Raw genomic sequence first — 23757 nt, 5'->3', positions numbered from 1 at the left:
CCCCCAGTCCTCCCAGTTGGGACCACCGCGGGATCCCCGGTTCCCGATTATGCAGCAGCTTGGCTCGGGCCCAGCGGCTCTGGGGCGGAGAAGGGAGCAAGAGGAAGCAAAGAAGGAGAGGCTCATCCCAAAGCAGGCTAATAAACGCGAGTGATCTGGGCTCGGCGATGAGTGAAGTGCAGCATGTTTTCCCCCGATGCAGACAGTGAGACCGCTGCGGAAGGAACAGCGGCCAGTAGACCGAACGATGAGGAGGATGAGGGAGAAGAGGAGGAATCACCGGTTAACATTGAAGTCCCAGAGGAGGTAAATATTAAACAATACGTTCTCAAATCAATACTATTGTTATTGTTTCATTGGTTTCGGGAGGTGAAATTGTAGACTCAATTATCATCATTCGGTGATTCCAACTGAAGTTGGTGAGAAGTGTAATTGTGAGCCAGAGGTGAATGTGAATTGTGATTTTATCTTCTTATGTTTGAAAATAGCATACCCTGCACGCAAGCCAAATGATGCATGATGCAAAATAAGTGAAGTTATCGACGTGTTTTTGAAATGTGAAATTGACCATAACTTTGTGCGCCTAATAAACGCCATACCGTCATGCCATCTCCCTTCCATACACTTTTTTTAATGTCCTCAGATTTCCAGCTTACCACTTCATCTGATGAATCAACGTGAAAAGCGTTTTCGTTCGACTTGCTGGAACTGTAAAATATATTGTTGATTGTGTACGAATTAGTGAAAGCTCAGCCATTTTTCTTGTTCACGGATAAGTGTGGTTTACTGTAGTGTGTGTGTGTGTGTGTGTGTGTGTGTGTGTGTGTGTGTGTGTGTGCGTGAGTGCGTGTGCGCGTGTGTGTACGTGTATGTGTATGTGTGTGTGTGTGTGTGTGTGTGTGTGTGTGTGTGTGTGTGTGTGTGTGTGTGTGCGCGTGTGTTCATGTGTGAGGGTGTGCACATGCGCGTTTGTGTTTATCTATGGCCCATAAACCTACACTGCTGTCAAGGAGTAATTACTAGGGTTCCATCTGCAGAGACGTCTGCAGCCAACCGTAGAATTACAGCAGCCAGCATTTGACTCTGAATTGTCTTCCTGTGTAAGACAGTAAAGATGTATAGCTTTACAGGTTTTTTTTTCTTTATGGAACACTGATATCCTCACTGTTCTCAGAACACAACCTAATATAGACTATCGTTACCTGAGAAGGACATCCAAAGTCACGTGTATTTTTACCAGTAAATTGACATGATGTGAACCACTGGGTTAGCCCTCTCATACACCCGGTCAGTGGGAACCTTCAGGGGCAGAGAGAAAAGAAAAATAAAGTCAAAGAGAAATCTCCAGGGGTCGTTTCCCTCTTTAGAACTACATCAACGCAATTAAAAAAAGGAGAAAAGAAGAAAATAAAAATACTTTTCCATGTCTGTTTGCCTCTATCTCTCTCTGGGGCCCGCTGCAAATAAGAGAAGAGCAGAGACACCTGCTGAAGAAACCCAGGCTGTCGTGTGTCAGTGCAGGGCAGTAAAGCAGGGCTGGGTGTCTCCATAAATCCTTGGCTGAAACACCAGAGGTAGCCTGAACCATCCTCTCCGCTATCACTGCGTAAGGCTTGCCTGCCCCTGGCCGCAGCCTGATTGGCCCCCTATTGATGAGGTTCTGCTGACATGTTGACAGTACAATGGGTAGTGCCATGTCACTCTTAACAGCAACTACCAAGGCCATGTCCTTATTAAATGTAAACAATAAATCCTGGAGATTTATCTAGCTGTAGTTTTTATATCAGAATCAACTTCAGAAAGCTATATTGCCAATATGACAAGACCGATGTAATTCGTTTTTGTTCAAGGTGCATTCATAAAACAAGACAGGCAGCAACAACAATATCCATCCATCTTATATAACTGAATTATCATTAGTAAACGGCTGGGTTTTACAGGAGCACAAACCATAGCTTTGGGGTATTCGCCTCTGCTAAATGAAAGATATTTGAAGCTGCTGCTCGTCAGCTTGAAGGACGTTAGCCACATCATGCTCTGCACGTGGGTCTTTATTGATGCCCGGGCCTGGAGGCTGTTGCTCCATTGAAATCTGTGTCCATGTGCATCATGTCTTCATTTGTTGTCAATGTTACGAGCGAGTGGGATTTCATAAACATTGTTTGCGAAATGATTTGCAGATTTTGCTGTCTCATGGTCTGTATGCTAGAAACATCGTCTAGATTTGGGCTGAAAGTATTATAGGTTTCAACAATTTAAATTTCATAATTTGTTTAAATATTTCTCCAAAAACACTTTGTGCAAAGTGCTAAATATTTCCTTATTTCAAAATCTGCAAAATTAGCACAAATATATATTTTAAGATGGCTATATAGCTATTAGTCTCTGGTTATGTTGTATTTGAAAACCAGTTGATTGGGAGCCCAGGATGCAGCATGGGGATGATGAACAAAACTACTGTAGCACAGCTTGGTTTCATTACCTTCAAGTGGACTCTGTGAACTCTCCTCATCCTAATTTACTTTTAAAAGCTCAGCAATTTACAGTGCAGCCATATAATTTACATAGCTGCAAAGTTATCACTGCCATCGTTTTCAGTGGGTCATCAGCATAAGTGCCCATTCCTATTGGCTGCTTCGCTTTCTCTCCCTCTCCATACCCCCCACCTGTCCGGACTCATTGCTTCAACTGTCTCTGTCTTTCACCCTTGCCCCCTTCCCCTCTATGTCCCTCTCCCCCTCTCTCCATGTCTCCCTCTCTCCCTGTCTCCATCTCTCCCTGTTTCCTGGTCTCCCTGTCTCCCTGTCTCCCTGTCTCTCTCTCACCTTCTCTCTCTGTCTCCCTGTCTCCCACTCACCTTCTCTCTATGTCTCCCTCTCTCCACGTCTCCATGTCTCTCTGTCTCCCTGTCTCCCTCTCACCTTCTCTCCATGTCTCCCTGTCTCCATGTCTCTGTCTCCCTGTCTCCCTGTCTCCCTCTCACCTTCTCTCCATGTCTTCCTCTCTCCCTGTCTCCTTGTCTCCTTGTCTCCATGTCTCCCTGTCTCCCGGTCTCCCTGTCTCCCTGTCTCCACATTTCCCTGTCTCCATGTCTCTCTGTAGCAACACCCCGTCAAGCAGTCCCTGGGTGCGTGCGTGTGCCGGGAGTCCCACTGGCGCTGCCTGCTGCTCTCCCTGCTCATGTACGGCTGCCTGGGCGCTGTGGCCTGGTGCCAGCTGGCCCGCATCACCAAGATCAGCTTTAACTCCGCGCTCACCTCCTCCTTCGCCTCCCCCATCACCTCCTCCCTGCGGGGCGGGGCCTCTGGCGTGGGCATAGGGGGAGGAGGAGGAGGAGGAGGAGGAGGGCACTCCATGATCTACCACGACAGCCCCTGCGCCGACGGCTACCTCTACATCCCCCTGGCCTTCCTCAGCATGCTGTACGTGGTGTACCTGCTGGAGTGCTGGCACTGCCGCGCCCGCAGCGACCTGCAGTCGCGGGCCGACGTGGACGGCGTGTACGAGCGCGTGCTGCGGATGCGGGCGGCGCGGCCCTGCGTCTGGTGGAAGGCCATCAGCTACCACTTTGTGCGGCGCACGCGGCAGGTGACGCGCTACCGCAACGGCGACGCCTACACCACCACGCAGGTGTACCACGAGCGCGTCAACACGCACGTGGCCGAGGGCGAGTTCGACTACGGCCGCTGCGGCATGCGGGACGTGTCGTGCGACCTGCGTGGCCTGGAGCGCCACCCCGCCACCCGCCTGCGCTTCACCAAGTGCTTCAGCTTCGCCGGCGCCGGGCCCGAGAACTCATACCTCAACCAGCGCTCCCGCTTCTTCTCGGAGATCGAGGGCATGGACGACTACATGGAGGCCCGCGAGGGCATGCAGCTGAAGAACGTGGACTTCAAGGAGCACCTGATCGCCTACCTGGACCCCGAGCGCCCGCCCTGGTACACCTCCCAGCTGGCCTTCTGGCTGGCCGCCCTGCTGATGCTGTCCTGGCCGCTGCGGGTGCTGATGGAGTACCGGACCTCCTACGTCCACTACCGCATCGAGAAGCTGTTCGGCCTGGAGTACAGCTACAGCAGCCCCTCCCCCGCCGATGAGGACGTCCCGGCCCGGCCCGGGGGCGCCGGCTGCGGCATCCCCCGCGTGGACACCTGCGACAGCACGGAGCTGGAGTGGCACATCCGCTCCAACCACCAAATCATCCCCAGCTACTCCGAGGCCGTGCTGTTCGACCCCGGGGCCGCGGACCCCGGGGCTCCGCGCGGGGCGGGCGACACCCCCGTCGGGGACCCCGACGACAACACGCCCCTCGCCAACCGTCACCTGCTGGACGCCGCCGCCCCGGGGGGCTACGGTGCCCTGCTGAGCGCGGAGGACTGCGAGCGCTGCTCCCAGCGGCAGAGCCGGCACGGGGGGGGCGGCGAGGCGGGGGGGCGGCGGCGGACCCTCACCAGCTCCAGCTGCTCCTCCCTCTTCTCGTGCCACGGGGGCCTGCTGCACTCGCGCCTCTCGCTGGACACGTCGCGCTTCTCGCTGTGCCGCATGTACGGCTCGCGCCGCACGGTGGGGCTGTGGCGGAGCCGCAGCAGCACGCTGACCGACCGCTGCTGCGCCGACCGCTGCTGCTGCCGCTCAGACTCCAGCCGGCTGGCGCTCAACGAGAGCCCGCCGACGTACCGGGACGCACGCTTCTTCCCCGTGCTCATCGTGCACCGGCAGGAGGGCCGCGGCGGCGAGGAAGACCGCGACGTGCGGCGCTACTTTGTGCGGCGCGGCTCCTGCTGCGTGGAGACCTCGCTGTGAGGGTCCCGCTGCCTGGAGACCTCGCTGTGGGGGTCCCGCTGCCTGGAGACCTCGCTGTGGGGGTCCCGCTGCCTGGAGACCTCGCTGTGGGGGTCCCGCTGCCTGGAGACCTCGCTGTGAGGGTCCCGCTGCCTGGAGACCTCGCTGTGGGGGTCCCGCTGCCTGGAGACCTCGCTGTGGGGGTCCCGCTGCCTGGAGACCTCGCTGTGAGGGTCCCGCTGCATTGAGACCTCGCTGTGGGGGTCCCGCTGCCTGGAGACCTCGCTGTGGGGGTCCCGCTGCCTGGAGACCTCGCTGTGGGGTTCCCGCTGCATTGAGACCTCGCTGTGGGGGTCCCGCTGCCTGGAGACCTCGCTGTGGGGTTCCCGCTGCATTGAGACCTCGCTGTGGGGGTCCCGCTGCCTGGAGACCTCGCTGTGAGGGTCCCGCAGGCCGACTTGGGGAACGCTTAGGGGCCATGGGGAATAGTTATGGGATGCAGGTTAACCTGGGGAACGGTTAGGGACCGCGGCTATTTGTTACACGCACGGAATTACATGGGAAAATATTTTTTAAGTAGGGTTGAAGTTTGAAATTCTGATGTGTTTATATTGTAATATATACAGTAAACAATATTCTGTTTCCTTCATGTGGATTCCTCCAGGTTGGGGTTAGTATGGTATCTATGTACGGTGTAAAAGTGCATTGTAACATCCTATCATGTAACAAAGTCATATTCACCCTCTGACAGCGTTTTCAGGAAGCAAGCGTTCAGGAAGGTTCTCTGAGTTCAAGGCCCAGGAAATGAGAGCAATGCTGAGCTCATAGCTGCTTTTCACGGCTCATAACCAATGGTGGGGGAGATAACCACAGAACGTGTTATTCTGATGTACTATATGCGTGTTTGTGTGGAGGAACTTGTAGAGGGTAGAAGGGGGGCATGTTGAGGGCCCTGCAAGAGGAAGTGGGTGTGCATGCTGTTGTTACCAAAGATCCTGTCTGTCAGTCAAGCGGTGGACGACAGATTGAGACCAAAGGCCTTCAGGTTGATGGAAGTTTACTGTTCACCCCCCCCAATGCATTTGTTTGGGTAATATAAATGTAATAAAGATGAACATGTCTTGCCAGAATGAATGCTATTCAAAAGACGGCTCATGAATAAGGACTTTACATAAAATATTTATTTAATTTCATTGTAGTATTTTTTTCATTTCCAGACATGACAGAAAATGTGCTGAGTGGGAAGGAGGAAAACGAGGTGAATCCCATGTGCATCCATTCATTTAGCTTAATGCTCTTTGTATTGTGCTCAACGTGGTTCACATTCTTCCACAACCACACACACACACACACCCATAAAGCCCATTCAGATTCACGATGCGAGGCTGGTGCATGACAAAGGAAACATAAAGGCTTAATATTCAGCCAATTCAGCTGTAAAATGACAAACGACTTGTTAGCAATGCTCACAATTTGTATGGAGAATTAACATGTTGCCGAAGTAATAATAAAAACAAAATGAAAACAATGTACAAAATAATCACAATAATTGATTTTGTGTGTGTGTGTGTGTGTGTGTGTGTGTGTGTGTGTGTGTGTGTGTGTGTGTGTGCGCGTCTGTCCAATAGCAATTGAATGCTATATTTCCTCAAGATGCTCTAGATGGCGCTATATGTATTCAGAAAATGGAATTTCAGTACCGTGGCTGTAATTGTATCTGTTGATACAACGCTAAAATGCAATAAAGTAAAATATCTCTTAATCTCCCATTATATCGCGTATTATAATCGTATATGTATACCATGCATTCATTGCTTCCTAATTAGCATACATGTTTTGGAAATAGTTGTACATGAAAAAGAACAATCTCCAGTTGTTTGGCTCGAATAAGTGAGCGTTCGTTTAGAGACTCTGGGTCAGAATAGGAGGGCGGGCGGTAGAAGTCCTCCTGTGTTCGCCGCCTTTTGTAACATAGCAACAAGCGCTCCTCTAACGTCACTTCCCTAGCGCGGGATGGTATCCTATGCAGCTTTCCTGGAGAAGTAAACAGCCTTGTTTTGGTTTAGTTTAATTCAATTAATCGACAATTTTAACGCGTTACATTTTAAAACGTGGGGTTGGTTCTCAACGACCTTCTGACAGGTGATCTGCTGAGAGGCGTTGTTTTGTTCCGCGGTAGAACCGCGAGGCGTTGCTGTTCACCCCATGAACGCGTTCTGCTGGAGCTTCTGATGTATTAAAACTTTAAATCCATCTCTTCATCGGTGTCCAGCCGGCCTCTCATACTCGTTCTGACTGGTGCCATGAAGCTACAGTGTGATGTCGAGGTCGTCAACCGCATGCTCCCCTCGTTCGGTATGAAGAACCGAGGGAAGGGCGCCCGAGCGGTGCTCTCAATCGGGAAGCACATGGACAAAACCACCCAGAGGACCAGCGTCTACATGATCATCTGCACGGCCAAGGACAGGACAGGCTCCAAGTACAAGGTCGGACGTCCCTGCCCGTTTGCAGCACCTATGTGATTCATCTCTAGTGTGATGTCGCCTCAGGAGGAAGAGCGGGTTGGCTGGTAACTGGAAGGTTCCTGGTTCAATCCCCGGCTCCTCCTGGCTGAGTGTCGAGGCGTCCCTGAGCAAGGCACCTAACCCTTAATGCTCCCGACGAGCTGGCCGTCGCCTTGCATGGCTGACACCGCTGTCGATGTGTGAATGTGTGCATGAACAGGCGCTGTGAGCGGCCACTGGGTTACAAAATTGCTATATAAATGCAGTCCATTTACCATTTGCCATTGACCATGAATAATTATAACTATCTTGTTCTGGTGTTGTGGAGGTGTGGAAGTTATCCAGATGATGTTGTGTAAGGGGTCATCCTTCCTAGGAAATAGATTGTGTGTTCTCTAACACAACTGTGTGTGTTCTCACGATCAGCCCAATTCTCACACTGTTCTTCTTACTCTCTGCAGCTGAAGGACAACATTGAGAAGTTCTTCACGTGGTTCGTCGAGGAGGGCAAAGCCACCGTCCGGATCAAAGAACCAGCTATTGACATATGTTTGAGCAAGGTACGAGCAGTGGTACAATGTTGAGATTCATTCTCTGCCCTATGCTCCTATGCAAATACAAGGCCTCTTCAGGTGGCAAACACAACTACCCTGTCAAAGAATATGGCACCTTATGTAAGTTAGTAACGGAGAGAGTGACATCTTTCAAAGACAAAGGGGTACACAGCACATATGCTGATTCTGTTGGTTTTTATAAGTATCAAGACTAAAGTCTGGACACTTATGGAGGGAGAAACGAATGTCCTTGCTACAATGCTCCACACATGAATACTGTATGCTGTGTCATATTGTGTAATTCTGATAGACCTTTGCTGACCGAGTAGTACTCTCTTGCTCCACTGTGATGGACAGCTCGTTATCGACTACCTTTTGTCACGCGTCGATGCAGTGCCATTGTGACCTTTCACCTGTATATACACACAGTTCACTGCTACTGGTGACCTGTTACCTAGATACACAGTTCAATGCTGTATCTGAGCTCTGCTGAATACTAACACGGATGGTCAATCCGTGCTCCCCCAGATATGAACACAGTTCCGGAACTTTGGTTGACTCTAAGCCAGACATAACACACCAAACATAGGACGCATCACCTCATCAGTGCACCCACTAACACACTTTGAATACAAAAATTAGTTGCATTCCTCTGGGTATTGGAAAGGCAAAAAACACTCTAAAAACCTACATGCTTTGCAAGGCCAATTATGTTTACATTTACATTTACATTTAGGGCATTTAGCAGACGCTTTTATCCAAAGCGACTTACAATAAGTGCATTTGTTACAATAAGTACATTTGTCATAAGAAGTGAAACAATATATCGCTGTCGGTACAGTAAAGACGTTCATAGAACCAAGTGCAAGTATTACAATCGCTAGGCTAACCCATTCCCTGTGTAAAGCAGTGATAGCAGCTACTGTAGATGCTACACAATTAAGTACCTTGAATAAGTGCAATGTACAAGTGCCAGGACATACAACATTCAATGGTGGCTGTGCATTCTATGCAGAGTCGAGATGAACTCTGAACAGGTGAGTTTTGAGTCTTTTGCGGAAGCTGGTGAGCGACTCTGCGGTCCTGACATCGGTAGGGAGCTCGTTCCACCACTGAGGTCCCAAAACAGAGAAAAGTTGTGACTTTGCTGATCGACCTTTGCTTGCTCTTAGCGATGGCGGTACCAGACGTCCAGCTGAGGTAGTTGAGCGGAGGGATCGAGCTGGGGTGTGTGGCTTTACTAATGCTTGGAGGTAGGCAGGGGCAGTTCCATCGACTGCCTTGTATGCCAGTACCATCATCTTGAATCTGATGCGAGCTATTACAGGGTGCCAGTGGAGGTCTCGGAAGAGGGGGGTTACATGTGAGAACTTTGGTAGGTTGAACACGAGGCGCGCTGCCGCATTCTGGATGCGCTGCAAGGGTTTAATCGCAGAGGCAGGGAGTCCAGCCAGGAGCGAGTTGCAGTAGTCGAGGCGGGAGATGACCAGTGATTGGACTAGAAGCTGAGCTGCTTCCCTTGTGAGGAAGGGCCGGATCCTGCGGATGTTGTAAAGTGCAAATCTGCAGGACCGGGCCACCCCAGTGATGTTTGCGGTGCAGCACAACTGATTGTCTAACACTACACCAAGGTTTTTGGCAGTTGGAGAAGGAGATACAGTGATGTTCTCAACAGTGACCAGTAAGTCCATGTGTGGGCAATCTTTCCCTGATATTAGGAGGAGCTCAGTCTTGTTGAGGTTAAGCCTCAGGTGATGGGCAGTTGTCCAGGTGCTGACTTCTGCCAGACATTCAGATATGCGTGTTGCAATCAGGGCTTTGTCAGATGAGGGAAAGGAGAGAAATAGCTGAGTGTCGTCAGCATAGCAGTGATAGGAAAAGCCGTGGGATGTAATGACAGAGCCCAGAGATCTGGTGTAGAGGGAGAACAGAAGAGGCCCCAGCACCGAGCCTTGAGGGACACCTGTATCAAGCGTGCAAGGTTTGGACAAGGAGCCATTCCATGTTACCTGATAAGTGCGATTCATCAGGTAGGACGTGAACCAGGAAAGGGCAGATTAAGCTATGCCAAGCTCGGCGAGAGTGGCGAGGAGGATCTGGTGGTTCACAGTGTCAAATGCTGCAGACAAGTCAAGGAGAATGAGAACCGATGAGAGGGACGAGGCTCTGGCCGCCCGGAGGGACTCAGTCACCGCGAGGAGAGCCGTCTCAGTGGAGTGTGCTTTTTTGAAGCCTGACTGGTGAGGGTCAAGCAGGTTGCTAGATGAGAGATAGGAGGACAGTTGGTTAGCGACGGCACGTTCCAATGTTTTAGAGAGGAATGAAAGAAGAGATACCAGTCTGTAATTCTGGATGTCAGTGGTATCAAGCGTTGGTTTTTTGAGGAGAGGCTTTATTCTGGCAGTCTTGAAAGACGTTGGAACAATGCCAGAAGTGAGGGAGGAGTTAATAAGTGCGGTTAGAAATGGCAGGATGTCGTTTGACACATCCTGCCATTTATGAACACATTGATGAACACATTATGTGTTCATAAATAGTGTTCATAAATAGGACACAGAATGTGTGTCAAGATATTTTCTCTTAGTAAATGTAGGTTGGTTTGTCAGGCCAGCGTTGCCCTTCACCGGCACCATGGAAATGTAGCAGCGGTGCAGTAATGTACACATACTGCTGTGTGAGCAGCTCAAAGCAGTGAAGGATAATGGTAAATGGACTGCATTTATACAGTGCTTTTGAAACCAGTTGCCACCCACATTGCTTTACAATACTGCCTAACATTCAGCCGTTTATGCACCCATTCACACACCGATGGCGGTCTTAGCCATGCAAGGCGACTGCCAGCTTGTCGGGAGCAGTTAGGGTGAGGTGTCTTGTGTTAGTCCGAGCCGGGATCGAACTAGCAACCTTTAGGTTACCAGCCAACCCGCTCTACCTCCTGAGCTACATGCCGGATAATACCTGGTTCATGTGATGTTTCGCAGGCCGACGCCAACAGCCTGAAGAGCTTCCTCTCCGCGGCGCGGCTGGCCGACCGCGGCAGCGACACCAGCAGCCTCCCGCTGGCCACCCTGACCCCGGTCCGCGCCCGCGACGTGGAGAAACCCAAGAAGAAGCTCACCATCGTCTCCAAGAAGGACTACCCGCTCGCCTCCAGCTTCCCCTACTCCCTGGAGCAGCTGCAGGTGTCCTACTGCAAGCTCTCGCGCGTGGACATGAGGATGCTGTCCCTCAAAGGTACGAACCTGGGAACAACCGGGGGGGCGGGGGACGTCCTAAAGGAGCTGATATGGGCTAGGAAGCTTCCTTAAGGAGGCCTACAGGTAGGCTGCAGACCTTATGAGCTCAATCCCCAAACTTTTAGCTCTGACTTGAAACCCCTTAACCATCGAATTTGCACCAATGCATTCTGATAAAAAGGGCCTCCCCAAAAGCCTCTTGAATAAAAATGTGTTCCTGGGGTTCAAGTTGACTCTTTTATTTCTTTTGTCCAGCTCTCCGTAAGCTGGACCTCAGCAACAACCACATCAAGAAGCTCCCGGCCACCATCGGGGACCTGGGCTGCCTCGCCGAGCTCATCCTGCACAACAACCAGCTGGAGAGCTTCAGCGAGGCCCTGTGCCTGTCCTCCCTGCAGCGCACCCTCCAGCACCTGGACCTCAGTCAGAACCGCCTGAAGGGCCTGCCCTCCCAGTTCTCCCAGCTCCGGGAGCTGGTCAACCTCAAGCTGGACGACAACAAGCTCCAGTGGCTGCCCTTCCGCTTGGGCCGGCTCTCCAAGCTGAGGTTCCTGTCGGCCGCGCACAACCAGCTTGCCCTGCTGCCCGGCGACTTCCGCAGGCTGAGCTTGGAGAACCTGGACCTGTTCGGGAACCCCTTCGCCCCGCCCAACCCCCTGGACCACAGCATCCACCTCACCTTCCCGCTGTCGCTCCAGGAGCTGGCCAGCAGGGCGGTGGTCGACCTCAGGTGAGCAGCAGCGGGCCAGCGTCTCCCCACCCATATCCTGAGTCCCTCGGCAGTAAACTGGAGCTGGTGCAGCAGTCCTCCTCCCTGTCTGACGGTTCTAGTCCCGTGCCGACCTAGTGATGCCGCTGGGAAAGACACAGCTGCTTGATTACGTGCAGACCCTTCTCCTACGGTTGTGCAATGCCATTGGTGACCCTTCACCTGGATTTAAACACAGTGCACTGTGTCATCTGGTCCTCCACATTGCTGAAGGACATGTGACCCACTTTCCATGCAGCTAATGGCTAAAGTGATAAACTATCAATGTATTTCCAAAATGTCGTCAATGTTACTTTGTCAACACGTTTTCCCCCAATACTAAACCCCTCAATCTCCTGCTCCCCCCCCCCCCCCCCCCCCCCCCGCCCCCCCAGGGTGCCATACGGACCGCAGCACCTCCCCGCCCACCTGTGCCGGGACCTGGAGGTCTCCAAGGCCTGCGACTGCGGCGGCGCCTGCGTCAGCTTCTTCATCCAGACGGCGGTGAGCATGAACCTGCACCGGGTGTCTCACACGGTGGTGCTGGTGGACGACATGGGCGGCACCGAGGCCCCGGTGCAGCAGCACTTCTGCTCGCTGTCCTGCTACTCCCAGTTCCTGGACAACGGCCTCCGGAGGGGCGGGCGGTAGGGCGCCGGTGGACCCCCAGGAGGGGGGGCTGTGACGGACAACATGCCCCCCGACCAAAGCCTTATTTCCGGGCTTCTGTTTCTTGAAAATTGTACTTTCGGGACGTTGATGTTGTCGGCCACATTACATTGTTTTTCCAGATGCCATGGCACGCGATGGACGAGAGGGATTTTTACAATGCTGCATAATTTAGAGGGATTCTGGCTGCTCTCTTCCTAGCGGTGATGTGATGCAAAGGACAGACTGTTACCGAAAGCACTCCGCACCGCCTGCATCCTCATTCCACCTCCTCAGACCACACACGTCTTGCACTTTGATTGTTGGAGTCCACACACACACACACACACACACACACACACACACACACACACACACACACACAGAGTTATATATTCTTCTTGATACTAAAAGCCATGGTTTCTTTCCTCATTCAATTGCGAAATGCAGACCTTCGTTCTCGCCCTACTTCTGTGAAGTATGAAATCAGAGATATTCATCTTGCTTTCCTCAACTGGATATGTATTTTTGTCTAACAGTGTTTGTTTTTACTGAGCAATTATTTTAAATATATGAAAAATAAATACATAAAACGGGTGATTCAAGATATCTATTCATTTGTTCTAAACAAAAATCAATCAATCAAGCAATTACTTTTTTTGTCACTACAGCATGGGAGACATTAAATATTACATACAAGATATGGAATATTGTTCCATCATGGGATTTATCCCTTGTCATTACTAAGGACAGCTATGTGCTTTAATGGCATTTCTGCTAATTAGATCACCTCAAAGCTCGTCATTTAGTCCAGTTCATACAGAAGGGAGTTGTGGAAGCTTAAGCCAGCGGATGTGGCGTGATCACTGATGATGGTCTCCTGTCCGCTCTCATCCATTTCCCTCAACAATGGCTGTGGAGGCTTTCTAGAGAATACAGGCTTTGACCCGTTCTGCCCTGGTGGGGAATCTTTCTGATTCTCCTCTTCCTCTGTGGCTCTCATCGGACCGACCGGGACAGCGTCCGCTGAATCATTCTGATGCTCCTCTTCCTCTGTGGCTCTCATCGGACCGACCGGGACAGAGTCCGCTGAATCGTCCTTCTTTAACTGATCCTCTGCGCTTGCGCTCGCTGTAGGAACATTGTGGATCATCTGGTGGTTCCTGTCTTCAGAGTTCAGTAACTCAGCCGATCCTGTGGCTTCACTGCTGGACTTGCCATCGGATACAAGCTGAGGCGCCGTGTACTAGGACAAGAGAAAGATTAATACAGGGGAAAAAAATATTAATTTTATATTGTAATAAATAATGACTTATAATAAATCCTTTGATAAACTTGCATTGTGCTACCTTGTTCTGAACCAATGGCTACATTGTTGATAATTTCTCACCTCAGTACTTGTAGTGCCTTGCAGATGTTCCTTCTCTGCACAGGTCCCTGTGTCTCCCTCTATTCCAGTGTCTCCCTCTGTCCCCAAGTCTCCCTGTGTCACTATTTCTCTCTGTGTTCCCGTGTGTGTCCCTGTGTGTATCCTTATGTCTTCCGGTGACCCTGTCTCTTCGTCCGCTTCGGTTCTTTTGCTGTTCCTTGAGTGGAAGCTGCTCTCTGAGGTTCCACTGTTTTCGCCTGTGTTGTCTTCTAGGACTTTGAAGCTCTTTTGGGTATGAGGTGGACTTCCGTTCCTGTTATCAGCAGTCTCACTGGGGTTGTCTTCAGTGTAGGAGGAAGCATGCGTGGTAGGAACGTCTTTTCTGCGTGGGCTTCCTGCCTGCGCTTCAGTATCACACCCCCCAACCTCTCTGGCGTCAGCGCTCTCCTGCTCAGGTCCAACCCCCCTCTCCCGTTGGCCCTCTGAACCCTCGCTCGCCTGCTCCGTTTCTTCCTTTGCCAATTCCTCTTGTTCATCCATCTCACTCGTTCTGTTCTGAATTTCCCCATTTTGTGTCGCTTCCGTCAGGCCGGGCCCGAAGGTGAGGTCAACCGTCTGGACCAGAGGAGAAACAGGCAGGGTGATGGTGAGCTGCCCGTTCTGTGTGTTGAACTTGGCCCCTCCCCTGTCCTCGTCCACGGGGTACGCTAGGGGCAGCTCCAGCCTGTAGGCCGGCCTCTTGCACTCCACCCGGAGGGTCTTCCCCAGGACCTCCAGGCTTGTGTCTTTGGCCGACTTGAGGAGGGGCATGTCCACAGTGACCACGATCTCTCCAGGCCTGGGGCTCTGGGCAGAGTCCCGGGAACATCTGAAGTCCTGCAGGTCGATGAAGGATCTGTACTTCAGCTTGTAGTGGGGTGTGGTCGGAGCGCCAGGCTTTGGGGATTCTGTGACAAAGCTTCTTGGTGTGGACTCCTCTCTTGTTTTTGCACCGGCTGCAGGCTGGTTTGCGGCTCCGCTGGGGGGGTCTTTATAGGGGAAGGGGAAGGCCAGAGGGTCTGGACTCGCTGGGGGGTCTTCAGTCTGGTAGCCGGGGATGGGCTTCCGGACCACGCAGGGCTGGGGGGTCCCCTTATACTTTGTGGCCAGCACTTTTACGTTGTTCTGATCCAGTCGTACTTTAAACCCGTCTTGGATTCCCTGAATGGCGGTGCTGTCCACCATGTCCATAAATTCTCTGTTCTTGCTCGCCATGTGAATAGTGTCCGGGTGGAAGATCACATCATAGATCATGAACTTGTTTCCTTTGGGGTCTCTCTCTGGTCTTCCAGGGTGCAGACTGTGGGGCAGAGACCAATGCTGTCCTCTTTTGCCATCCTCTGATACCCCCCATTTAAACACACACTTACCGACCTTTTCATTGGTGCAAATGTTGACGAAGCATTTCTGTTTCCCGTTGACGCTCGTTTTGAGCGCTCTGAAAGGCTGTGGATGGATAAACTCGATGGCGTTTCCCCTTTCCTCCTCCAGCAGTTTGATCTCCTCCTCGTACTTCTTCTTACATTCGGGGTCGGACAATTCCTTGGCGTAATCGAGCAGCAAACCTCTGAACTTTTCGTCTTTAAAGGCCGCTGAGAACCTGTCGACTTCGTCCTTCGTCATGTTTAACTCTTTTATCTTGTCTCCGATCTCCATGTTGTTCACCTTATCAAACTCTTAGTCTCTAAAAAGCAAAGTTATATCAATCCCCCACCAGCCCTTCACGAAGAAGCGTAGGGCCACAAAACACGCTACAGGTCAAGCAACTCCATTTGTTGACGTAGCTATGGCAACGCGCGGGCCAATCAGCTCTCAGTACAACAGAACAACCAGAAATACAATTAAGTGATGAATCTTGTATTATTTATATGTATAAATTATATATTGTGATATATGAATAAATAAATTCAAATTATATAAATGCATAAAAATAACTAACGACTACGTAGGCCTATTATTCTTTTAAGTTATTCTAATTAATACAAATATGTACGCTTGACTGGGTCAACCCAGAGCCATGTAGAGATAATTTCTCTACATGGCTCTGTGTCTAGCTGTAAGTGTTGTTTTATTCTTGGTAAAGATGGATCATTGCCTCTAGATGGCGCTGTTCTCCAGGCAGCGGCCCGACGGGGCGTGTGTTCCCGGAGAGAGCTGATTGGTCGCACCCCCAAACTGTGTCATTACTCGGAATTCAGTGATCGGCGTTTTTTTTTGCGGTGCTTGTTCACCAAGGGGCACGGGCTATGCCTGTGGAAGACTTGATGCGTTGTAACCAACAATTTCATGTTGAGTATTAAGTTCGTAATGTCCTTTAGGTTTGTGGGGAAACATTGAGTCCTTACTTTTTGACCTGATTCCCATTTATTATTAATTTATAGTTATAAAATGGAACTTATTTCATGACTTGAGATATAAATGCGAGTTAAGTCTACTGAGTATGTCAACTGAACTCTCAAACGAAACAATACAACTCAGTACGACAGGTACTCCTGATGTATCACTCTTAATGATCCTCATATGGAGAAGTCAGACTATAATAGCGACCCCTACATGTACAACCGCTGCTGGCTGGCTGATGATGAACGTGAGAAGGTTCGAGTGGTCAACCCTACTGCACGCTGCAGGAAGCCGTGCACGTCAGCACATTTCCTGGTATGAGCGTTTGGTTGACCATAAGAGGGAAGGAGGGGGAGATTTAGAGAACGTGACACACACACACACACACACACACACACACACACACACACACACACACACACACACACACACACACACACACACACACACACACACACACACACACACACACACAGGATGTTGTGGGATGAGCGACTCCTTCTCTGTTGAGTTATAGCAGAAGAACCGGGATGACTAAACCAGATTCGGGGTAAAAATGTCTTGCTCGGTGGAATCTTGAATTCAAAAGTCACGAGTCACCTTTGCTTGTGATAAACAGGAATCTCATTTTCCTCTTTTTATTACAAATACATATTAAATAATATGAAAAGTTGTATAATCATCGTACTGGTAATCCCACTTGTACATTGTTTTGTGTGTTACACATTACTTAAGATTGGGCAAGTAAAAGCATTTGAAAGCATAAAACAGAAAAACACTTAAACTCAAACTTAAACAATTAAAAGAGGACCCGGGGGCGGTGAGTTTGACATTAAGCAGGCAAACTTCATTCAAAGGCTTTGGCAAAAACAAAAGGCTACGTACATGTCATCTTTTACATGAACGTAAACAAAGGAATCCTTTCGAGCGAGATATAAGACATTAATGAGCGGATAAGAGGAGTCCAGTGCATGGTGCTTCGAGTTCTTTTCTTCTTCCCATGAGTAAAGAGCAGCCAGCCTCCCTGTGTGTCCTTGAGAGAGCGCGATGGGCGGCGATGGGCCCGACGGCTCACCGCCTACCGCGACACAGCCGGCACGAGCATGCTCAGTGTGGGCAGACTGGGCTTCAGGGAGGGTGCTTTGCCGGCTGCCATTTTGTTTAGGTTCCGCAGCTCCGCCTGCCAGGAGGGGATCTTCTTGCTGGTCATGTGACGGCGGGCGTGTTTGGTCAGGTGGTCACTGCGCATGAAGCGCCGGTCGCAGACGGGACACACAAACTTCTTCTCGCCGGTGTGCGTGCGCCGGTGCCGCGACAGCTCGTCCGAGCGGGCGAACTGCTTGTCGCAGCTCTCCCAGCTGCAGCTGAAGGGCTTCTCTCCTGAGGGGGGCAACAGGGGGAGAGAGAGAGAGGGAGGGTTAGAAAAGAATCATCATTAGATATAAGGATAAACGTCTGGTTTAGCCACACTAGGCCAGAGAGTAGTTTATTCCTTCTGGTTTCGTCTTCGAGGCTGAAGCATACGACTGTGGATCCTAACCTGTGTGCGTCCGGAGGTGCGCCTTCAGGTGGGAGCTCTTGAAGTAGGTCTTCCTGCATCCCGGAAAGTTGCACACATAGTTCCTCCTGCGCAAGCAGTCTATCTTGATGCCCGGGGTGGCGGCCCCACAGGGGCCAGCCGGCATGTAGACGGGGGCCGGGGCAAGGGGGAGCAGCTTGGTGTGGCCGAGGGTCATGACGCTCGGCGGGCAGTGCTGAGCCTGGGGGAAGGACGACTGCGGAGGGAGCACCAGCATCACCGTGCCCTGCTGCACCCCCGGGCCCACGAGGAGGGGCTGCTGGACGCGCGCGGCGTGGAGCGGACCCTGGGGGAGGAGGGAGGTGGGGCTGGTCCTCAACCCGGGGCTGGCGGTCTGCAACGTGCTGGGGATAAAGGCCGAGATGATCCCCGACTGGCTGCTCACGGGGATCATCTGGCAGAAGATCTGGGGAGCGGAACAGAGGGTGGTGGTGGTGGGGACAGGAGTGGCTGGCTGGGCGCTAAGGCTCCTGGGGGCTGTGCTGTCCGTACTGGGCTTTGAGTAGATGGCCGGCTGCCTGGCCTGCGGGGTGGCTGTGCGAGAGCAGGGCAGAGGGGGAGGGGGGCTCGGCCGCCCAGTCTGTCTTGTGCAATGCTGCTGCCGCGGCTTCTGTTGTTGTGGATATTTCTGATGATGAAGTTGTTGTTGCTGTTGTTGTTGTTGTTGTTGAAGTTGCTGCTGCGGGCAAACTGTGGCCGCTACGGCGCTGCTACAGCTCCTGGGGTCCCCTGGAATGTGCTGCTGGCAGGGGGTGCTGTCTGCGGTGTGGCGGATGACACTGGTCTCCATGGCCCTGCAGGCCTGGGGCGGTGAGGGGAGAGCGCTGGGCCTCTCGGGAGCAGAGGTCAGGGCAGGGAGCCCGGGGCCGCACCGCTGTGTGGAGCTCTCTGTGGACCTGGGGCTGTGGGGGGGCGTCATACTCTGGAGAGACAAGGGGGGGAAGGCAGACATGAGACGATGAGCCATAGTCCAGTAGAGGGCTAGATATGGTTGTGCGCTTTACAACGCGGTAATATAACGCTTGGCTAGGGATGCGTCAGTGGTTTTAAGGATAACTTTTACAGAGGTAATAGTCCCTATAGGTCGAGCAGATATACATACAAGGTAATGGGCACTCTGAGCCTTAATGGTCCGTTTTTATGGCGTGTTTATTGACATAACTACAGAGCGGAGGAGCTCCGAGTTCAAACCCCCTTACTGCAGCCAGGCGTATCTAGTCCTAGCAACTTGACCCGAGACTCTTAACCACTGACCCAGCCCCTCTCCGTTCTCTGCCCAGAGCAGCAGCAGGTCGGGAGATTTGTTGGAACTCTACGCTGAGTTTGTGGATGGGGAGCTTGTAAAATGGCTATTTTGGGGTTCTACTCTGTTCTAATATTCTAACACTGCTGTTTGATCTATCTGGGTGCACCTGACCATCCATTGTAAGCACTGTCTTTGGCTGTTGGCTATGGTATGACATCAGCGTGTAATTTCAAAGGCTATGATGTTACAGTTTTTTTAAGTCGTGACTTACAAGTGACGAGAGGGAAACAAAGTCCTTGAGGGTCTCCGGTAGTTCAGGGGAGAGTACCAGGTCGCAGGAGTCCGAAGCAGGGGTCAGTGGCCGTGGCTTGCAGGGGTTCTGTGCAGGCTTGCTGGGGAAGGACCCATGGCCCAGGGAGGAACTCATGCACATCAGGGCCTCCGCCGCCTCAAGGTCTGTGTACTCTAGGCTCGGGGAGCCTCTGCTGGTTCCACTGGAGATGAACTGCTCACCACTATGCCTCCTTCTCTTACGCTGGTCCACATACTGGGCCTATTGAGAATCAGAAACAGAACGATCAGGCTAAACTGTAATAATATGGGCAAATATATGAGGCAGCAGGAGATTTTGTTATGGGACTTGACCAATAACGTGTAATGTCTGAGGTAACTTTCAAACAGACTGGCTCGTAAATGTCTTATTATTTGAATGAGCTTTATATATGTCTATATATATATAGACATATATATATATATATATATATATATATATATATATATATATATATTTATATATATTATGTTCGGGTAGGGCGACAAACTGCAGTCGTGCCAGTAATGGAGTGAGCAAGGATGAGCCAACACCCCAGCCCGTCTCGCAATCCCTCTGGCTGAGCGCCAGAAAGACACCTCCCATCCCCAAATATAGACTGGGACCGTGACGTAGCAACCGGTCCGCCGTGTGAAATCCCAACAGCAAGCCGACGGATCGGGGAAGTGATACCCAAAGCCGATGACTCGTCAATAATAAATCGGTAAAACTATCGAAAGTGGGCGGTAACTATGGTTACGAGCTCGACATCACTATAACAACTCAAACATATGTTATCGTTTTTAATGACTTCATGTGTAAAAAAGTGAATGTATCACCGACCATCCCAGGGGCTGAATTAAGTGAAGACACTAAAGTTACTTTTATATCGCAAAATATGTCTTAATTAATTAATAAATATTAATAAATATTATAAACATTATATATAAATAAATTAATTAAATTAATAATAACTTTCTGTCTGATTCAACTGTTGTGTTGTTCCACTGCAGGGTTAATGTCAAGTCATTCATAAAAAATACTTTGACAGCCGAGGTTTATATTTCCTTGCGTTACCGTCAACTCACTTACTAACGTTATGGAATCAAACTTGAGCGTATATGAGTCCAACCAAACACACGTTCAAAGAACCTCGACTCGAACAATAATCGATCAACAACTGCTGCCGAGAGGCGACCATAGTTCACAATAAATAATACCGTTCATGTCTTAATAACCTTAATAGTAACCTTAATAATAACCAGAATAATAATAACCTTACCCCGTGCGGCGGCTCCATCTCTGAATATGTTCTCATGGGCATCATAAAGTATAACCAAACCGAACCGCTTTCTGTCAGAAGAGAAGCAGCAGCTCGCCGAAGACCCGTCTCGCCGAAGACACTCCGCTCTGAACGGGCTGACCGCCGCCGCTCAGCTGTGCGTAAAACATGAAAACAAACCGCACATCACACATCGGCGGGCGGCAACGCTCCACCAATCAGAAACGAATGTGTGTGAGGCTTCACCAATGAAAAATAAATGTGTGTAAGGCTCCGGCCAATGGGAGAGGAAACGGCGCGTGAACAGCGCATGGGCGCCGGACGGTTGGAGGAAGCAGTTTGCGTGGTGGTCAAGGGGCGGGACGTGGTTGTTGGTGGGCGGGGCCCGGAGTCAGCGGTGTCAGACTAAACTCGGTGAACTGAGGGCCTCGAAGTAGGCGAAAGGTCGCTGGAACGCCGTGGTTGTCGCTGCCGCCTGCGTTTTGGGGCTGTTTGGGGCTGTTTGGGGCTGTTTGAGCATGATTGGCACTACTGTACGCACTTTATGCATATTTTGCTGTTAATACATAATTGCTGTTGCTTTTTGGTTTATATTAACAGAAATTTGAGTTATTACGCAACATTTTTATATTTTCTTTACCCATAATGAAAATAATATTTTTCATTTCACACATGGAGCGTCCATATAGGTTGCTGATAATATATAAAACAGGCCTAATTGTTGAACTTAAATAAGAGGTAGAGTCAGCCTGCTCACCTTTCACCAACTTTGCTATGTAAGTGTCAGACCACAGACAGACAGACAGAAACTGTTGTTTTGGCCCCAGCCACATCAAAGTATGGCTAAAGCATCTTCACTTATCTATTGATAGGTTTGTTTATTCATTCATGTTTCATTGATTTTGATATTGAAGCAATTTTTCTTCATCAAGTAGCAATTTCTCCCCTCGATATTAAAATGTCTAACGTTATCTGTTTGTGATTTCCTCATCCATAAATCATCCAGTTTTTTTGCTAACACATGTTTAATGAATAATAAGTTAATGATGATTAATGTTTCATTCGCTGCAGTTCACCACAGATCCCCTCCTCGTCGTTACACCCAGCAGAATCCAAATGAGAACTGACCCACATTTCAGTTACATCACACGCTCCATTTGGACAAAGGAGATATCTGTGTCAAAGACCAAATGCCTTTTGGAGTTAAGACAGCAAGATGGCAATTGAATATATATATATATACACACACTTGAACCCCATACTTTTCCATAACAGGCTGTAGTCAGTAAAAGACTGATACATGTTTTCATTGAACTTGTTTTCCAATCATTTAAAATGTTTAGGCTTCCACTGACGATGGTTATTTGGGCCACCTCTTCACCGATCCCCCTCTTGAATCAAAAGATTCAAGAGCGGCCTGTCCCCCAGGCAGCAGGGGGTCTGGAGGGTGTGTAGGGCCCCCGCCCCGGTGGCTGGTTCAGGACCCAGGGAGGCCGAGGGCCCGGCCCCACAAAACCCCTGCGTAAGCATGAGCTCAGAGGCGGCCACGTGGGTGGGAGCGTCAGCAGCACAAATATGTCCTTTCGGTGCCAGCAATGAGCGGAAACAGCGGGAAGGGGGGGGGGGGGGGGGGGGGGGGGGGGGGGGGTGAGGAGCAGGGAGGGGCGGGGCCTCCAGGGGGCGGAGCCTCCAGGGCTGAGCATGCGATAGGCCCGCAGTAGCAGACCGGCCCATGGTACAGGACCTGTTTGTCATATAAGTCTGTTCCCTTCACCTCGGCATCAAATCTAGAGGAAAGGTTACTCACCCCTTATCTAGGCTTTCACATCGCCGGCTGCTCCTGCAAACACAAACACACACACACACACACACACACACACACACACACACACACACACACACACACACAGACGCGCACACACAGACACACACACACACACAAACTGCCCCCCCTTCCCACCTGAACAACTACCTCCAGGAGACCATTGCAAGGCTATGGAGTCGGGCAAGATGTGTGTTATGAGGACAAGAGTGTTTGTTCCAAAGTACAAGCTACATCACTGATATTGGTTTAGGTTATAATAACATCTTGTCTAATTGCATAAAGGTTCCACTCCTTCCCCAGAGAGAGAGAGAGAGAGAGAGAGAGAGAGAGAGAGAGAGAGAGAGAGAGAGAGAGAGAGAGAGTTTGTCGTTAGTAGGTACAGCATTTAAATAATAAATTACACATTTGTCAAGGCAAAACGACAATGCGTTGAATAATTTATACGATGATACCAACATTTCTTTGCAAGTGTATTTCCACAACAAAATGCCTAACTCTTTTTATTTGCTCATTTTGTCAAACCCCCCTAGAAAGGAGAAGAGGCTTCCCCCTGGCATGCCTAGAACATGTGACCACTGTGAACCTTGACCCCTCACCCCCAGACCAAAGGCCTCTGAATGTCATTCTGCAGGTCCTGGGGTCAGAATAGCTTATGAAGCCAAGCTCGGCAGTCGATTGGCTGAAATCATTTCCAGAATAGATTTGGCAGCTCATTTTAAAATCCGGAAAAATATAATCCTCCAGCTGTTGCACACGGCTTGCTTCTTGGTGAAAGGACGCAGCAACTGGGGGAGAAGCCTGGAGCAGCTGGGGGGACTGGGAGGAGCTGTTACCTTTCAGAGTTCCCCTTTTCTTTCCATTCATCACCTTGTTTTTTTTGTCTTTCATTCTTTCTTGTTCTATCAGTATTAGTAAAATATTGACAATTCTGTAATACATTTGCAATGCAATACAATGCAAAAACGAATTCAAGTCCCTGTTGTTCCCCCATGCTGAAAGAGACCTCAGTTATTCCTCCCTTAGACAGACATCACTCAGTTCCTGTTGCCTTTGGGGCCATAAACCAGTCAACACTGTTTACCTGAACACTACAGCTTACTGCCAGTTGTTGGCCGCTCGGCTGTTTATGTGCACACCATGTAGCATACATTGTACGTACCTAAACTATTAAAACCCTTATGTATTCCCCATTAGCATTGCATCACCAATCTACCAATGTTGTTGTACAAGTCGGCTGTATTGCCTCCTCATTGTTTACAGCAAACACAGCCCACTAAACCATGCCCATTTGTCCTACA

At 50.3% G+C, this 23757-nt stretch overlaps 4 protein-coding genes across 4 annotated transcripts; 2 read left to right on the top strand and 2 right to left on the bottom strand.

Annotated features, from left to right (window-relative positions):
* The first annotated feature begins 161 nt into the window (after positions 1 to 161).
* On the top strand, positions 162 to 4897 carry LOC307087338 (transmembrane protein 151B). Its single transcript, XM_079752877.1, has 2 exons — positions 162 to 306; positions 3103 to 4897. The coding sequence occupies exons 1-2, from the start codon at positions 184 to 186 to the stop codon at positions 4798 to 4800; spliced, it is 1821 nt and encodes a 606-aa protein (XP_079609003.1). The 5' UTR covers positions 162 to 183; the 3' UTR covers positions 4801 to 4897.
* A 1900-nt stretch (positions 4898 to 6797) lies between these two features.
* Positions 6798 to 13015, top strand: lrr1 (leucine rich repeat protein 1). The gene is made up of 5 exons (XM_079752478.1): positions 6798 to 7265; positions 7745 to 7843; positions 10819 to 11071; positions 11329 to 11803; positions 12217 to 13015. The coding sequence occupies exons 1-5, from the start codon at positions 7083 to 7085 to the stop codon at positions 12470 to 12472; spliced, it is 1266 nt and encodes a 421-aa protein (XP_079608604.1). The 5' UTR covers positions 6798 to 7082; the 3' UTR covers positions 12473 to 13015.
* Positions 13016 to 13274: 259 nt separating this feature from the next.
* On the bottom strand, positions 13275 to 15533 carry LOC307086914 (uncharacterized protein; the record flags this gene model as incomplete). Its single annotated transcript, XM_079752260.1, has 2 exons — positions 13275 to 13715; positions 13860 to 15533. 2 exons carry the CDS (start codon positions 15531 to 15533, stop codon positions 13275 to 13277), a joined length of 2115 nt encoding a protein of 704 aa, XP_079608386.1.
* A 1297-nt stretch (positions 15534 to 16830) lies between these two features.
* On the bottom strand, positions 16831 to 20784 carry LOC307087352 (Krueppel-like factor 11). The gene is made up of 4 exons (XM_079752895.1): positions 20635 to 20784; positions 19314 to 19595; positions 17758 to 18718; positions 16831 to 17597 (listed from the first exon to the last, which is right to left on the bottom strand). The coding sequence occupies exons 1-4, from the start codon at positions 20677 to 20679 to the stop codon at positions 17296 to 17298; spliced, it is 1590 nt and encodes a 529-aa protein (XP_079609021.1). The 5' UTR covers positions 20680 to 20784; the 3' UTR covers positions 16831 to 17295.
* Between the last annotated feature and the right edge of the window lie 2973 nt (positions 20785 to 23757).

This window comes from Pollachius pollachius, assembly GCF_949987615.1.
Source record: "Pollachius pollachius genome assembly, chromosome: 15".
Classification (NCBI taxonomy): domain Eukaryota; kingdom Metazoa; phylum Chordata; class Actinopteri; order Gadiformes; family Gadidae; genus Pollachius; species Pollachius pollachius.
Note: the sequence above shows the minus strand (reverse complement) of the source record. Positions and strands in the feature narration are given on the sequence as shown.

Coding starts and splice junctions, on each gene's coding strand:
- LOC307087338 (XM_079752877.1), top strand. CDS start 184: ATGTTTTCCCCCGATGCAGACAGTGAGACCGCTGCGGAAGGAACAGCG. Junction 307..3,102: donor ACATTGAAGTCCCAGAGGAG/GTAAATATTAAA, acceptor GTCTCTCTGTAG/CAACACCCCGTCAAGCAGTC.
- LOC307087352 (XM_079752895.1), bottom strand. CDS start 20,679: ATGATGCCCATGAGAACATATTCAGAGATGGAGCCGCCGCACGGG. Junction 18,719..19,313: donor TTGTTTCCCTCTCGTCACTT/GTAAGTCACGAC, acceptor TTGTCTCTCCAG/AGTATGACGCCCCCCCACAG. Junction 17,598..17,757: donor GCACCTCCGGACGCACACAG/GTTAGGATCCAC, acceptor TGCCCCCCTCAG/GAGAGAAGCCCTTCAGCTGC.
- lrr1 (XM_079752478.1), top strand. CDS start 7,083: ATGAAGCTACAGTGTGATGTCGAGGTCGTCAACCGCATGCTCCCCTCG. Junction 7,266..7,744: donor GGACAGGCTCCAAGTACAAG/GTCGGACGTCCC, acceptor TACTCTCTGCAG/CTGAAGGACAACATTGAGAA. Junction 7,844..10,818: donor TTGACATATGTTTGAGCAAG/GTACGAGCAGTG, acceptor GATGTTTCGCAG/GCCGACGCCAACAGCCTGAA.